General features: G+C 36.3%; 1 protein-coding gene across 1 annotated transcript; it reads left to right on the top strand.

Moving 5' to 3' along the window:
• Positions 1-5,603: 5,603 nt before the first annotated feature.
• On the top strand, positions 5,604-16,153 carry LOC118803895 (SLAM family member 8; the record flags this gene model as incomplete). The annotated part of the gene is given in 5 exon segments (XM_036564427.1): positions 5,604-5,867; positions 6,034-6,153; positions 7,988-8,055; positions 9,872-9,943; positions 15,510-16,153. Coding segments are annotated over 5 exon segments (611 nt in total), but the record flags the coding sequence as incomplete, so codon positions are not given.
• Between the last annotated feature and the right edge of the window lie 1,739 nt (positions 16,154-17,892).

Below are 17,892 nucleotides of genomic sequence, written 5' to 3'. Positions count from 1 at the left end.
ACACAACAATTTGCAGTGTTCTTTTTGAGTAACTGGCAGGAAAATAGGTACATATGGAGGTTAAGCTATTCTTGTCACTCCTGAAAAAAATAGGGTAAAATAGTTTATTTATTCACAGTTAGAAATTAGACTAGATTTTCTACTGAGCTCGGGAGAAATGTGGTAGTTACTTAAAGAGTAACTGCACCCTAAGACCTTTTTTCATTAATAGCTGAAATGTACTGCTCTATAATAATAAAATATACCAGCCTTGCGTAAAATGTGAACATCTTTCCAAACTGTAAAAATATAATTTTTATCGTGGTCAGTTCTGCCTCTGCAGGGTCCCTCTGTTCAACTCTGCTTTAGGCACGGATGACCTGTCTTCATTCCACAGTACCTGTCACGGTTTCCCCTTTGTTCCTGTATCTGTTACTTGCTCTGTTTTGTAGCCATGTGCTTTCTGCAATATGCTTGTGTTTTTGTTTTGGTTCTTGTGCTCCGCCCTTTCCCCACCTTCCCTATTAGTATCCTCACCTGTCTGTAGTCTCTGTCTCCTCCCTCTCCCAGGTGTTCCCCAGTTGTTCTAGCCTTTATCAAGCCCTTTGTTTCAGTCAGTATTTGTCTGGTGCGCTTGTCACATGTAGTGTTTGTGTGCCTACCTTGTGTTTTGTTTGCTTGCTTGTTTAGACCTTGTAGTTTGTTACCTTGTACTTTGTATTTTTGCTAGTCTGTTTTGTTCATTAAAGTGTTGTTCATTGTGTGTGTGTGTGTATGTGTATGTGTTTTGTTCATTAAAGTCTGCTCGCACCTATATCCAGCCACCTTGCTTATTCCACACATGACAGCACCATAACACGTCACAGTATGCAATTCAGTCAACCAATGTTACTACCCCCTGGGGTGCCCAACTCCTGCCGCACTCATAAATATGAAAGCATAAGAGCCTAGAGCAAGGTCATAACCACACTCACGTGCTGAGCTAAACACCCCCAGCACCAACTCACCAGCTGTCTGTACCAACTGTAAATAGCTCAATTAATTTTACATTTTAAAGTTTAGTTTGTAATAAAGATGTTAGGCCGATTAAGTGAGGATTCTTGTAAGTCTCCATAAACCTGCCGGTGTTGCATCCAATTCATGTTTCCCTTCACACTCACTGAACAGAAATCAACGGCAAGCAACACTGGAACTACGGAAAACGAAACAGTTCAGGAAAGGTTAACGTTAAATGCCCATTGTTACTGACTGTGTTAAACTTTTGTCTGTAAAGCCTTTCTTGAAATTTTTTCTGCTGTCCATAGTTCCAGTGTTGCCTGCTGTTGATTTCTGTTCACTGAATGTTCGCGCCCTTGGGTTTGAGTGGGGAAGGAAATGTAAATTTGAATGGGAACGGAATAGGATGTAACACCAGCGCAATGAACAGCTTGCAGAACATAAGGATTTAGGGCCACTGAAGCAAATCCTGGCTGACCGGTGATGCGACCTTGATGTCAAACTGAATGAAACTTAGACAGTGTTCAAAGAAATCCACTTTATTCATATGGAATTCAGTGCATCTAAGAAATCAGAATGTGAGTTTTATTGAATATGGACCTGCTGAAAAGATAGCTCTAAAAACACAGCAGCCCAGCCCAGCCCACCCAGTTTCCCTCGCAGCCCCACCTCCAAACCTGTATGTCACTGCAGTGCCCCTCCCAGCGTGTCCCTCCCATTTTTGAGCATTTTTCAAAGTTGAGCGGGCTGTAGAGTTGGGTGGGCTGAAACTGGCTTCTTATTTTCAGCTTCTTATGCGAATTCTCTGGTCCACTTCGGGTTTTTACAGAGGATATTTTGACAGTGGTTGGTAGTGATGAGTCAGTTTTATATGTAATATAGTGTTTGTTATAATTGTAGAATAGCGTTGAGAAGGCTTCACTTGCACTAAAATATTATGAACTTTATTTTGTAGGTTAAACAAGTTTACATTTTTACATGCCCTTTTCAAAAATAATATGACTAACTATTAAGCCATAATTATTCTATCATTTATAAGAATAATGTAATATAATCCAACCCCGTTTCCAAAAAAAGCTGGGATGCTGCGCAGAATGTAAATGAAAAACTAATGCAATGATATGCAAATCATGTAAACCATATTTTTAAAGGAAAATACTACAAAGACAACATATCGAATGTTGAAACTGAGAAATTTTATTGTTTTTTGAAAAATATATGCCCATTTTGAATTTGATGCCAACAACATGTTCCGAAAAAGTTGGGACGGGGGCATGTTTACCACTGTGTTTCATCACCTCTTCTTTTATCAACACTCTGTAAGCGCTTGGGAACTGAGGAGACCGACTGCTGTAGTTCTGAGAGTTCCCATTCTTAACATAGGATTTCAGCTGCTCAACATTTCAGGGTCTCCTTTGTTGTATTTTTCTTTCTATAATGCGCCAAATGTTATCAGTGGGGACAGGTTAGGACTGCAGGCAGGTCAGTTTAGCACCTGGACTCTCTTAATACAGAGAAATGCTGTTGTAATACATGCAGAATGTGGTTTGACATTGTTTAGCTGAAATAGTCAAGGCCTTCCCTGAAAAAGATGTCATCTGGATGGCAGCATATGTTGCCAAAACATGTACTGATAATAAGCTGAGTGGTCTTTAGTATGGAGGACACAGTGTCCTTGATTTCCAAAAAGAAATTCAAATGTTGATTTATCTGACCTCAGGACACTTTCCCACTTCCTCTCAGTCCATTTTAAATGAGCTCATGCCCAGAGAAGGTGGCAGCATTCCTGGATCCTGTTTATATCTGGTTTCTTCTTTGCATTTAAGAGCTTCAGACTGGCTCAGAGTGATTAATCATGATTACTGAACAAGAACGGTCTTTTTCATTTGTGAATCTTGAATTGGAATTGACACCATACAAATAAACCTTTGCACACAAGATTGACAAATAAATACATGAAAAAATACTAACATCTAAACAGTAATGACATAAAACAGTGAACAACATTGCAAGACCATAGATGATGTGTGTCTTTGGTACTACTCAATAAAATGCTCTTAAACACTTTTCTCTTGGTGGTGGTTCTATAGGGAATTGCTTTCCTGTAAACAAAAATCAATTCTCACTGAGAAAGTACCCTGATATAGGATAGCTTCAGGCTATTTTTTGTATTTAGGCATTTAGTCAGGATTATAATGTCCATTATGGACTAACAATTGCTTGTAAAATAGACACTATTAGAAACATGAGATGAACTGTGAAATGCCACACAATGCCACTAAAAAGTCATAATGTGCTGTCATTTTACCTCAGAAAAATTTTGACCACACCTAATGTCAACAAAAACCTTTCACATTGACATTAGGTCAGTGTGAAATGAGGCATTAGGTCACTTTAGCATTGAAGTTGACAAAAGCAGCCTTTATGACAACTGCCATTTACTGGAATAAGCCTTCATAAATGTTTATGCAGATTTATGTCAGTTGCTATGAAAGGCTTAAGTAATTGACATGTAGCCTCAGTAACATCACTGGCAAGGTAGAAATAATAGTTTTAATAATTTTAATTAACTTTCGCCCTTTTTTTCAAGTTGTTGCCTGAAACGGCATGCCCAAAGTAAATGTAGTACTGTTCTCATGTACTTTGGGCTACCATCTTGATTTGATCTCATTTGAAAGGTAACACTCTCAAGTTTTTTCACATATGTTAGAATAATTGTCTGAATTACTGACACAAAGTAACAGTGGCTAGAGTGGAGGGGTTTCTTTCTGCCCAACTCACAGATCTCTAAACTGATCAATGCCTATTTCTCTAGGTTAGCTAGTTTACTTCACCTTACAAAAACAACTGAACCACAGCACAACCTTTACCTTGCAGAATTGTCAACGCTTTCTCATTCAGTGCTTAGGTTGCAAATGAGACAACTGTAACTGCTGTGAATAACAGATCATAAAATGGTTTCCGGAAATGAAATCATGAGATTTCAAGCCTTCTAACGATACATTGGATTACTGTATTGCTGGACAAATCAATGCATAAAAATTATGTATAAAAAATGGAAGTATTTGACAGAAGTGTGTTATTACCGGTACAGTGATCAATAGAGAAAAGTTGAGTCAACCTGTGTTTTTTGTGTACAACACCAAGCATGGAGAAACAAATGAAAAAGGAAAAAAGTGGCTGAGCATTAAAAACAAAATTGTAGAAAAGCATGGGCTACAAGTCCATCTGCAGAGATCTCAATGTTCCTGTGTCTACTGTATACATCATCTTCAAGAAGGGTGCTAATATTTTTTCTATACCATTTTCTTTTTTATTTAAATTCCTAGTAGACAAAAAGAGCATAAAGTTATTAGTTAAATAATAAGTTGTGGAAAGCTACTTTTGACAATTTCTACTTGTTTTTTTTTTTAGTTATTTGGAAGAAACAGGTGGTCTAACATAAACTTTTAGGTAAAATTTAGGTAATGTTAGATGCTAATGGGTGGAATCACATGCCTTGAGAGCATCAAGTTGTAGTCCACTTAATAGGTGCACATTTCAGCAGCCAGAGCTGTGCCTGTTTATATTTATATTCATATGTGCCTGTTTCAGATTTTCACCTCCTGTTCAAAACTGGGAATCATGATTGACGTGAGGTGTTTTTGCTGGTCAGTCAGACTGCCCTAGTGTTCCATCACGTCTGTTGAAGCAGTCATACACAGACACAGTTCCTGAAATGTGCCAATTTCAGTGTTGTGTTTTGCTTGGACATGAAGAACAAAGTTAGTGGGCTAAAATGGGCAGGAGAGACTGGATTAATCTTTACCTGGAAGGATTGAAGCTGTCATTAAGGCAAATGGATGTGTAAACTTTTTTTTTTATCAGTGGTTATCATCTTATAGTGAATTGATGCTGTTCCAATGTACTCATCAGGCTAAAGTAATCTGTGACACACCTATGTCTAATTAGTGTTCATCTCAACAAGTTTTACTACTGAGGTCTGCTGTTGACTACCAAGTTATTTGCTGCTGCTAACCTTACCAGTTTGTTGTGGCTTCATAATAATGCACCTGATGATGACCTACTTCACTCGCAATGATGACTGATTAGCCCCAATCTTTAGATATATACTTTTGATTTGCTATTTTGACTCTAAATTAATAATGCAACAACACAAAGCTGACCAAAAAACAACCAAGGAACTATGCATATGTACAGTGGCCCCAAAAAGTATTTGGCCACTTTAACTGTTTAACCACTGGCGTACTTTAAATTCTTTATAGGTTACTTCATAAAATATTTAACAAAATGAGATTTATTTCAGAGAAAAACACTTTTAGCACAACATCAACCTGATTGCTAACTCCTTGTGTAGAGAAAGCCTGGAGATGTTCTCCAACCAGATTGCATATTGTAATACACACAGCTGAAAAGTATGGCACAAACACCCAAATACTTTTGGAGGCCACTGTATGTTCAAATCTGCTGACAAAAAGCTGACATTCTGCACTTTAATTGGGTCATTTCTGTTTTGGGGTACAGAGCCTAAACGACAAAAAGGTTCCTGTCCAAATGCTTATGGCACTGTACTGTATGCCATCCTGTAGCTACAAAAGATTACACTACATAAACTTCTTCTTTTACAGGCATGCTTAATGTTGAGATTAAGAGCAATCAGATCTGGGTGGAGGCTAAAAACAGCTGTGAAGTTCATCTTCTTTGCAAAGCGCGGGAAGCTGAGAAGGTGTCCTACACATGGAGCGGCTATAAGACTGACAGTGGAGCTGAACTGAACTTCACTCTCTCACCAGCAGAGGGAGATGTTACACTGACCTGCACTGCAGCCAACAATTACAGTAACAATGATAAAACAACAAAAGTCACCTGCAATCCAGGCAAGACCCAAACAGGTATTCTTTGCTTTTTATGCTAGGCAACTGTGCAGTACAGTTTTGGATGGTATCAGTGCAATACTAATAAAAATACTAATAATGATTATTATGATGATGGTGATGATTAAGATGATGGTGATTACGGTTACTAAATAAATAGAAATGTTTTGTGGTTGTTTCTAAGGTACGACCAACAGTAGTGTCTTAAAAGATCAGTACATTTGGATTGCAGCAGGAGGAGGTGCTGCTCTGTTTCTGCTTCTTGCTATTATTGCCGTCAGCTGCTGGTGGAAGTCACACAAAGGTGTGTTCTGATATACAACAAGTACACTTACACTGTCACATAAATATACACATTCACATGCACTGTACACATTAAACTAGTTCCTGATCTTTAGTTTTAACAAGATTAAGCTGTATGTATTCTTTCTTTATGATGAGTCACTCATGTATACTTGTAAAACACTAGCTAACCACAGGTCAAACATTTTAATCGCCATCTTTGAACTTTTACAACCCTACACTGCTTGCCATCCCCAGATCCCTGATGAAAATGAAAGCTGATCATACTTTTGCTGTCAGGGTACTGGTTTCACACAGAGGAAATTAGATCATCATCTCTGTCAACTTTTAAGTCCTACCTCAAAAATCATTTTTATACAATGGCTTTCATCTGAGCAGAAAGTGGGCCAAATATAGCCCAGTTACGGCTGACATTATTTAAGATGTTTATGTTGATTTTATCATTTCAGCTTAATCGTTTAAAATGAATGGCAAAAGCAGTATTTGTCTGTTACTATGTAGAACAGCTCTATTGCTAGGCTTTAGGTGGTCTGAGGCAGGATGAGGATTAGGGGTGATGTGCTGGTAATACAGAACTGGTAAATTGGTTTGGTGTTTATCTAACTCATCTAAAGTGGACCTGTGATAATTTGACCTGGTCCATATAAGATGGATGTGTGATCCATTTTCTAGGTCCTGAGCTGGCACCCAGCATGAACAAACTCATGAATTCCTGTGGCACTGAAATAATGTCAGTTGTTGTTTCAATGTTGAAAAAAAGTTGAAACATTTAATCTTAAATTGTTCTTAAAATTTTAGCAAAATACTTATAAATACTGAAATTTTACTTTAAATCAACATAATGTCTTCAACATTCTTCCTTATAAATATGATCATAATTATTGTTTTATTAGATTTCTATTATAATTTGATCATAAGACCCCTTAAAAATCTAAATTTATATGTTAAAAATAGAAAACAACAACTAGAAAGTTTGTGAAGAACGTTTTGAGTTGGTTTGCCAAAGCCAGTGTAACAGCATGAAAACTATGACTATATTAACTGACAATTAGAATAGCTATCTTTCATTAATAAGCTTTAATTTTTTTTTCATTTTCGTTTATATACAAAACTTTTCAGGAGAAGGAAAAAAATTACTTTAAATTTAAGTCAATGGAGCCAGACCTTTTTCACTTACTGTCTACTGAAGTTATTATTCTAGAGCAGCGCTGCCCAAAGTTGGACTGTGAGGACATTTGTTTTGGTGTGCCAGAAAGGTGTCCTAACCCCAACCCCTCACCCAAAGATAGAACAAAGATATTTTGTAGTATATATAACTTATTATATTTTTATTGTTTATTTTTATTGTTTATTTATTTTTATTGTGTTTTTATTATAAAATATATCAAAAATTCCTGCCTTCAACATTGCACTCCAAGACAAAATATTTGGGCATCACTGTTTCAGAGATTGTGAAACATTTCCATCAGTGACCTTCATTAAAAAATAATCCAGTAGGAATATGGCAGTGTTATATAAAATGTTATATCTCTGTCTTTATTAAGGATACATTTTTATTATGATATTATTATTATTATTATTATTATTATTATTATTATTAGAAGTAGTGAGAAAGTTCTGAAGGCATTACCTCAGGTGCACACCCCTCCAAAATGATAACATCTGTCCATACAAAACATGGGCCCTCTCATGGAGGTGTCCATGGACTGTGGCTAAGAAGAGCTAGTGCTGTCTTCAATTTGATACAAGGGTTTAAGGAAGAATATCCACATTTTGGAAATGGAAATGGAGATAAAAAAAATGAGTGGAAGTTTTTGTTTCTTTCAATAAAACAGACAGATGCTCCCCTGACTCTGGAAATACAGTCTATGCAGACGTGAATGACATCACTGTAAGAAAAGATGTAAGTATGCCTTTATATGTGTTTGTTAAGCAACATCTGTACCTTTAATTTGAATCATATTTCAGCTTTAACCTTGAGTTGCACAATGCTGATTATGATAAGAAAGTAGATAAATAAATAAATACTAATTTTGTTAAATGCATTTCATGTTGCATCCAAGTGTGCTGAAGTTTTATTTTCTTGTTCATTTTTGTCATTGAACTATGGAGTTCCTTACCACAATCCCACTTTGGCGTAACTAGAGGAGGAGCAGGTGGGCAGTCAGGGGCCCATGGTGAAGGGGGGCCCACAGCGACCAGTCCCCAATTTTTTTCTTATTGGACACATGTCAGTTGCACAAAAATGAACTAAACTAGACAGCCAACTAAACAGTGCCACCACACCCTTTAATATGTGTGAAAAAGCCATCCCCTGCCCCTCTGACCCCTGATCTCTCACACTATTAGTCATCTTAAAGCACATACACTATATACGCGCAATAAATGGTACTAAATCAGAGATGTGCAGTAGAACTACCAGGCTAGCTAGTTTAGTTAGTTAACTAGCCTACATGATCTCAACTGTGCTAAATGGATAAGAGGATTAGAGAAAAGTAGTGTTGAGAAGGGGAAGAGAGAGTGTGCTCAGAATTACTAATTTAGCAAAAGAGGGACAGGTCAGTCTTTAGCCTCCTCTACTCACCTGATGTCTCAGCTAGCTGCTAGTGCTGTAGACTGTTTGCCTTCATCAGGAAATATCACATTAATCCACCACCTTCCAAGATGAATGATTTTCAGTTAACCAGTTTCATCAACGATTGCACATTGAGTGATTGCTTACAAAAATAGTCCTGGTTCTGCTTCCTAGCTTAGCCAACTTTCCACTGATTTTACACAAACAGAACCAACAGAACTGTATTATGTCATGGTCTTCAGTCTTCAGTCATTTAACATCACGTGTCCAAGTATTTAATATTTTTAATATTTACACTGGAATGTTTAGGTGACTGAGCTTATTATGGTACTGTCATACTTCATGAATGGGTATAATACTATTCAGCTATTTAGTATCACATTTTAAGTCTGAAGTCACTTCTTATTGTAAACAAACAATAACAGGCAATTTAGAAAATGATATGTAACATTATTTATCTAGATTGTAAGTATTTATTTGTTCCAGAAACACTAGCAGTATAAATATAAATAAATATAAATAAACTAATAAAAATCCATTGTGATTTGATGTGTTAACAAAACTATTTTCTAAATCTCTCCTGGGTGAAGCCTAGTATTTACAGTCACAATCCAACACCTAGTTTGTCTAATCAGTCCTTCATTAAATTAAATCATCAAGGTGCTGCAGCAAGAAGTCAGGAACCAAATCTACATAATATATAAGTTCACTACCAAACAATATTTTAATTTTATGTATTTGTGTTCATTTCTATTTATTCCAATGTTACATAGCAAACCAAATACATTAGATGGCAAAGGACGCAGTGGCATGCCTTGAGAGCATCAGCTTGTTTCAGACATAACAATACTGAATAAACATGCAATTTTTGTATGGTAGGGAAGTCCATTACCTGTTTTCCACTGGGGCCCATAGGTTCCTAGTTATGCCACTGTTAGAATTTACACTCCTCCATCAAAGCCCAGATAAAACCTTTCTGTTCAGTTCCCCCCCATGGTTATTATCCTCGTTGATTTTCTTTAACAGTTTTAATGGGTAAGACTTATTGTGCAAGTTACGTCTGTAAAGCAGCTGTGTGTATGAGACAGGCACTTTAAAAAATAAATTAATTCAAATGTATTAAAGATTTTCCTCTGTATTACAGAAAAGATCAGAGAGTATAAATGTGGCATCCATTTATGAAACAGTGGATGAACTCCGAGTAACATCAGATAAGGTCAGTACTTTATTCATGTATTTTTTTAAGTAATTGTAACATTCTTTGCAAGGACTGAGGACACCGGGAGCAGATGTGGAGACCGAGAGCTCTGTTTATTTGCACAAAACACAAAATCAATCGGCTTTTCAGCCCACATACAAAATAAAAGAACACACTCCCTGGGACTTTTCAGTCTTTCCTGCTCAGGTTTATTTCTGCTAGCTCTGCTCTGCTCTGCTCTCACGTCTCCACTGGTCTCCTTCTCTCTGGGCTCTGCCACCTACTGAGAAAAGAGATAGCTAGTAGATGGCTAGCAGAAACGAGGCACAGGTGCACATTATCAGCTACTTAGCCCACTGGTTCGACATAACTGGCTCTCTGTCCTGCATGTGACGCTCGGCCATGCCCCCTCCTCCAGAATCATAAAATTTATTCAACACTTTGATGATGTGGCAAAAACTGGAAAATTTATATATATTTTTTTCTGTTTGTTCCTGTTTCCTGTTTGTTTTTTCCTGTTTATAATATGTCTGATGTATTTATCCACAATTTGTTACACTGAAAAAGCAGTGTTGCCCATTTAATTATTGTTGTCAAAGTTATGCACACAAACTGGTTTCCAAGATTCTATCTTGGTTGACCCAATGGTGTTCATTTTGTTGTGCCAAATTGCATTACAACTAGTATTAAAACCCCTCAACATTCAACGACCCACCTGCAGGTCCTGCTTTCCATTCTGCTCTCCTACAACTTAATCATAACTCATTTGCATTGTTCTTTTGTAGTAAGCAGATGGCATTGAAATGGAAATATCTGTGACAGAGGTTAAAAAGATCTTAAAAAGTTTTGTATTTAATTCTATACATACTCTTTTATCAGCACTATAGTGTGTAAAGTTGTATGCAACGTTTTTGGCACCCCTGGTCAAATGACACATATTATTTGCTGAATTAAACTGGTTGAAATAAAAACATAAAATGGTTTGCGTATAAGTTTAGGCACCCTTTTAGGAAACTCCTTTTGTCTGAAATTGCAGACTCTCTTGCAAGTAACAATCTTTCTAGCCTTGATTTATTTTTGAGTTTTCTTCCACTTTTCCTTGCAGAATGATTCTAGTTCAGAAATATTCCTAGGTCATCTTGCATGCACAGCCTGTTTGAGATCTACCCACAGATTCTCTTATTGTTTGAATATATTGAATAGTGGTCAACTGATATGGGTTTTTCAATGGCTGATGCCAATGCTGATATTTACAGAGTAGGGCGGCCGATGGCCAATATATAATGCTGACATCATGAAATAAAAAACATAGAAAAGTTGTGCTTGAAACTATTATTCCATGCACATTACAGTCTAATATACGTGGTTATCTTGTCCAGTTGTTTTAAATGATTTTTTTATTAATTAATGAAATAGAAAAATACATTTAGTTGTTCTGTAGATATATTTAACACAATCCACTAACAGTTCTAGACTAGATTTGCTGTAATTTGGGATGACAGAAACGTGTTAACATTAAGAAAAGACGACGGTGGCTGAGAAAATTTAGGCAAATGTTTTAGCAGGGTGCATGAGAGTTACAGTACAAGTTTTTCACCACCTTCCCAGAACTGCCCGGAAGCATATATTTGTATGTTTGTTCAGGTTTGACAGATTCAATTACAGACAGCCATCTAAGTGATAAAACACATTAGAAATAATAGCTTTGTTCACTCACACAACCTGCTCACTGTCATCTAGTGACTAGAGGTGATAACAATGTGATAGAGCAGAGATTCTGTCCCGCTAATCCACTACTCTATCTCTCACTACACTATCTCTCATTAAACACTATGCCAGCTTGTTGTGTTGAAGCGCATACACACAGAGGGAGAAAGACACACACAAAAGTGCAGAAACTATGTTAGCGAGAAGCCCATAATATCCAGTCCCCAAAATGAGATGAAAACAATTACAGACAGTAAACACTGTATATGAAATTAAGAGTGTAAACATATTGTGTTTTATAAGCTAGGAATTCAAGTCTTACTGTTTTCTACCAGGAAACATTACATCCAGCATTGGCACATTTCCCACTGGCCTCTTTTCCACTTTCAAGCCGTGTATTCAGAGCCAAACTGTGCCAACTGGTGCAGACTTGTGAGACCGGTTACGGTTTCCGTTGTGTTGCTAAATCAGAATGAAGAAATACTGAAAAACTACAAAAACAAGTGGCTAACTGCTAACAGACTAATAACTACACACACACAGCATGAACCTGTAGCTGGCTAACTACACTAGCATTAGCGTAGCCCAGCAAGGTACAATTCAAAGCACCACAGAACAAATCTATTTTTTATCCTACTGTCACTTCAACGGCAGTCACTTGAATTTGCATGTTCATATGAGTCTTTATCCTCTAAGCAGGTGTTTTTAAGCATCGTTAGCTGAAACCAAGTCTGTACTGCACCGTACACTGGCATTAGCTTAGTTTAGCAGGCTACAGCTTAATACACAGAACAAGTTCAATTTCATTTTTTTCTGACACTACAACAATCAGTACATTTTGCTCTCGATGTTGTAAGCTTTTATTGATATATAACTGTGATATAATTCTAATTTTATATATATATATAATTATATAATTATGACAGCTGGTTATCAGTTAGTCAAATCAAACCTGTACCGGGCTGTTTGGATCTTTTTAGCTAACCTACGTTAGCTAGGATAGAGGAGCCAGCCAGCATTAGCCTAGCCAGGAAGCTACAGTTCAAAATTCAGGTTTAAATTTTGGCTTTCTCTAACACCAGCCATTTGACTTATTATCATCCAAACTTGCATTAGCTTCAGTAAAGCTTTTGGATGCCTGAGATGAGCAGGCAACATGCTAGCTGTTAGCTTAGCTAATATTAACCAGCTTCTCTCCTGGTTACCAGTGCCATTTAACATTTAGAAATTGGTGTTAGATTGAAGCTTTGACAATTATTGAATGGTGGGTTTAAAATCATGTACTGCTTTCATTTATTTGCCAGTTTGAAATAGTACAGCAGGATGCAGTTGCCCAATAATGACATAAACATAGAACCAATCAGTGAATAGCTACGCAATTACATCATCCCACTGAATTGTTCTGTGGCCCCGAATACAGTCAGCTAACCATGCCAAAAAAAACATGCTGAGCCCAGTTTTTAAGCGTTCCATGCCTAACCGTATCCATGTGAAAAAGCCACTGGAATGGTTACCCTCCATGCTCAGAACCATTCAGCCCTGCAGTGGAATAGAGGCCACTGTTTCACAGCACCCACTGACCCTTGCATGTGGAATGGCTAAACTAACACTAGGGGTGCCCTAACATTACAGGCAGCCTAGTCAGTGTGGCTGCCTGTGAATGTGCCTGCAGGCATTTTTAAATTATCAGCTTCATAAGCATCAGTCAATGCCGATTATCTCAAAATAGCATTAATTGGCCTGATTAATCAGCCAACCACTAATATTCAATATATAATCATCTTTGCTCTGTGAAGGTCATTTATATTAAATACAATACATTTATAAAACTTTGAAAAGATTGATTTTGATGTCAGTTTTGGGCCATTGGGCCTCATTCACCAATATCTTTCCAAGATTTTTCTTAAATTTGTCGTTGAGAAAAATCATTAGTGAATTAGACAATAGTGAATGTCAGAATGTGTGAAAACTGTATAAGTGAGTTTTAAAAATATTTTTTTTTTAAGAATGGTTGATGAATGAGGCCCGTTGTCTTGTTCTTGTATCTAACCTTTTATCATATTCAGTTTCTTCACTGACTGTGGGACATTAGCTTCCAGAATTTGCTGATATTAAGTAGAATCGTTTCAGATCATTTCTGCCACACAGCTCCAAAGCACAATAGATCTGCCCCATTATTTAGTTTCTGTAAGTGTTGCTTTAAGACATTGACTTTTGTGAAGAGTTAACAATTAAGGTTTCCTTCTGATGGCCCTCCCACATAGATTATGCTTGTCCAGCAACAACGCACTAGTCCTTGGCAGTAAAAGAATTTTGTGTGAAATTTAACTGGTAGCTAGTGTAGAGTTGATAAATCTGGGCTGATGTGGTCAAACATTCTGGTTGTTGTGAGGACTCTGGCTGCAGCAGTCTGGAGTAAATGAAGCTTGTTAAGGCTAATTGTTAAGGCTTAACTTTTTCTGCATCAGATAGAAACAGTGCATTTCTTAATTTGGCAATATTGTGAAGATGAAGGAAAGTTAATCTAGTGATATTACTTATATGTGCATCGAAGGACAGATCAGGATCTATCATGACACTAAGGTTTTTCACAGATGTATCTGAGAAACTGAGAGACTATTAAGATTTAGTGTTAATTTAGACAGTTTGTTTCTAGCTGTTTTTGGACCAAGAAGAACATCTGTTTTGTCAGAGTAGGAGAAAGTTACTTAATATCCAGTATTTTATGTCTTTTACACAGTCTTCAATCTTATTAAGTTTAAATTAAGATCTGAACCAGAAAAGAGCTGTTAAATTTTCTAACCTGTCTAGTAGGCTAGAGTGGTCTATCATATCAATCGCTAAGATCAAGCAGAACCAGCAAAGCTATGTTTCCCTATGATGTATGTACTATTCCCCGAGAATAATAAGAAATCATTTACAATTTTCACTAGTGCTGTCTCTGTACTAGGATGAGGCCTAAATCCAAACTTAATGTATGTGTTTCCTATGCAAGGTGGAACTTTATATTGTTTATATGGTCACATAATTTATTGGAATTATTTATGCCTGACTTGGATTAAATCCTAATGAGTCAAATAAGCTCTGTGAAAAAAAAAAAACACTAGTGAATCAACTAAAAGGGTGCACAAACTTTTGCACATGCCACATTATATTTGTTTTTTGACCCAATAAAGTAAATTCAGCAAATACATTGAAATTGTTATTACAATAAATTGTAATTGTTGTCCATTAAAATATGTAGATTACTGTGCATTAAAATATGTAAATATGTGTCAAGTTTCTTCCATGCAGATATTGTTTTAATGTATTTTCACTTATCAACCCTAAGATTATAGAACCTGAATATTGTGATGTGTTGTATATGATCAAAATGTCTTTATATAATGACTTTATATTTTTCTAACACCACCCACTCCTAATCCTTTTTTTTCCCTGTTGTTTGACAATGAAAGGGGGGTTAATGTAATATTTTGCTTTGCTGTTTCTAAACACTAGAAAAAAAATAAATGTACAAACAAACAAAAATAAACAGGTCAGCTTCATTACCAGTTGACTAGGGTCCTCACATTGTCTCAAAAAGTTTTGAAGTGAGTTTTATCATTTTAAGGCAGCCTGATGTATGATGCTGCTATAGCCACACTCGAAAAGTCATCTATATCATAAATTCATTAGCTTACATAAGCTGCTCTATGCTTTTGCAAGTAATTTATTTTGCTTTGAATTTAGCAGTCTCAGAAACAGTGTAAATGGACAGACAGGTTGCAGCCTGAATTTTGTAAATGTAAAAAAAAAGGTTTATATGGCAAAATATAAAAGCAAATTTACATAAAGAATGTGTTTGTTAACCTGCCATGTTTTTTTTCCCACCCCACAGCCTCAGACGCTTTATGACAAGGTGACATTTGCACGTCCTACTCCTCTTGGCCCCTCTACCTCCTCACCTTACCAAGTTGTGCTGTAAAGATATAATTTTAAGGGTTTTTTGTGTATATAGTTTAGTGAAAGAGAATTGATTGCTACAGATAGGTCCATAAATATTTGGATGCAACAATGTTATTGTTATTTAGCTTTAATTCAAGGTTCTTTACATCTGAATCCAGTGAACAGTGTGGGAATTATACCAATTTTTCATACATAGCCCATAGACAATAACTTTATCAGTGTTCAAATGTTTTTGAACCTAACTGTATGTTGCGTCAAAGATTCAATGCAAAGTGTGTCATGAAATTACATTTTAAGCCATTTATGTACTGTGTGAAAGAACAAAGTGACCACATCTGACTGAAACCACTATACGGTCAGTCACCAAGACAGCCTGTAAAATATGGTAGTTTTCATTTATGTGAGTGAAATAATCATAAGCTGATACAATGATTAATATGGAGTGCAACCTGTATTTTCAAAGTTGCAGTCATATATGCTAATGCCAACAAAAAGTATTGTTTTTATTAAGAATGCACTTACCCACTCCAAAAAGAAATTATTTAATGTTTTTCAGTATTATATTTGTTTTATATATGTTTTTTTATAATATTAAACCATTGTTTGTTTTGTTTTATCATGTGGATGCCGTCTCAACCTGCTTTACAATTCTCAGTAATAACAAACAAACAAACAAACAAACACACACACACACACACACACACACACACAGTGTGTGTTAGCTGGCAGGGGGAAACCTTCTGACCTTGATGTATAGTTCCCTGGCTCTTGGCCCAGTCAGACTCCTCTGTTGTGATGCAAAACCAAGTTAAATTCAAAGTGCAAAGTTTCTCTGCTGGTTCTCAGTCATCAACAAAAACTCCCAGGCCACCAGGGAAGGTTTAAAACAAAACAAATCACAAACACCACAAACAAAACAAACAAAAAACCCAATATAAAGCAGCAGCCAACAATGCATTCAGCATTCTTGCATCAGACATGACCACATGCACACACAATATACAGAATGACTATATAAAATGTTCTGCAACATCATCAATAGTAATTGTTGGACATATAAATTTGAGTAATTTTGGAGGCTGCGGACTGGAGCAACTGTGCAAGCAGAAAGCATCATATTTGGTTTCTTCTTTGCATGTTAGAGTTTTAACTTGCATTTGTGGATGCAGTGTCAAAATGTTTTCACAGAGAATGGTTTTCAGAAGTGTTCCTGAGCCATGCAGTGATTTCCATTTTTTTTTATTCTCTGAATCTTTTAATGATATGTACCATAGCATATGAAATCCCCAAGTTTGTTGCCATTTTACGTTGAGAAACATTATTCTTGAATTGTTGCACTATTTGATCGTGCAGTCTTTCACAGAGTGGTGAACCCCTCCTCATCTTTACTTCTGAAAGACTCAGCCACTCTAAGATGCCTATTTTATACCTAATCATTTTACTGACCTGTTGCCAATCAACCACCAGGTATTTTTTCTAGCATTACACGTCTTTTGTTGCCCTTGTCACAACTTTTTTGAAACATGTTGCGAGTATCAAATTCAAAATTGACACATATTTTCCAAAAAACAATAAAATTTCTCAATTTCAACAATTAATATGTTGTCTATGTACTATTTTCAATTATATATAGGGTTTAAATGATTTGCACAATATTGAAAAAAGTACATTTATTTGTATAGCATTTTTTCCAGACAAGGTGCTTCATAATACACACAAAAAATAAAATAAAAACCACTAAAAATACAATCATCTACAAAAGTTAAAACACCCTCAAATAACGTGTCTTGTTGATTTTCTACGTGAAATAAGCTAACGGTGAACTCTACTAATTTTGCAAAATTACTTAATCGTTGAATGATTTAGAAGTAAACAAAATCAAAGTGGTTTGATGTGAAATGCGGCTTTCTAGAGAAAGTCTAAATTGTTCACCCTTATAGTACTAGGAACCAGACATCATTATATCTATGCTACAAATATCACCATTTTATCTGCTATCCAAAGTGACCAGTGAACTCAGTGTCTTCTAAGGTTTTTTATGTCACGCTGATAATGGTAAAATAGTGCTAAATTCGAAAAAATACATTTTCTTTGGGTACTATTTTTTCCTTGCAGCACCTTGCACATACTTATCCGCCCTGCACGCATTTTATGTTTTAGCTGTATCTCTGACTGTGCTCTGATAGAGCTCGTCTCATCACCAGCTACAACCTTAGAGCTGGCTGAAGTCCAGAAGAACCCTACAGGGAGAAGATTAATAGCTTGTTACACCAGCAGTAACGAACACAAAATTTGAATGCTTTACATGATTTTTT

Source organism: Colossoma macropomum, unplaced genomic scaffold, assembly GCF_904425465.1.
Source record: "Colossoma macropomum unplaced genomic scaffold, Colossoma_macropomum, whole genome shotgun sequence".
NCBI lineage: Eukaryota > Metazoa > Chordata > Actinopteri > Characiformes > Serrasalmidae > Colossoma > Colossoma macropomum.
The sequence above is the reverse complement of the archived record's forward strand: the minus strand, read 5'-3'. Positions and strand labels throughout refer to the sequence as shown.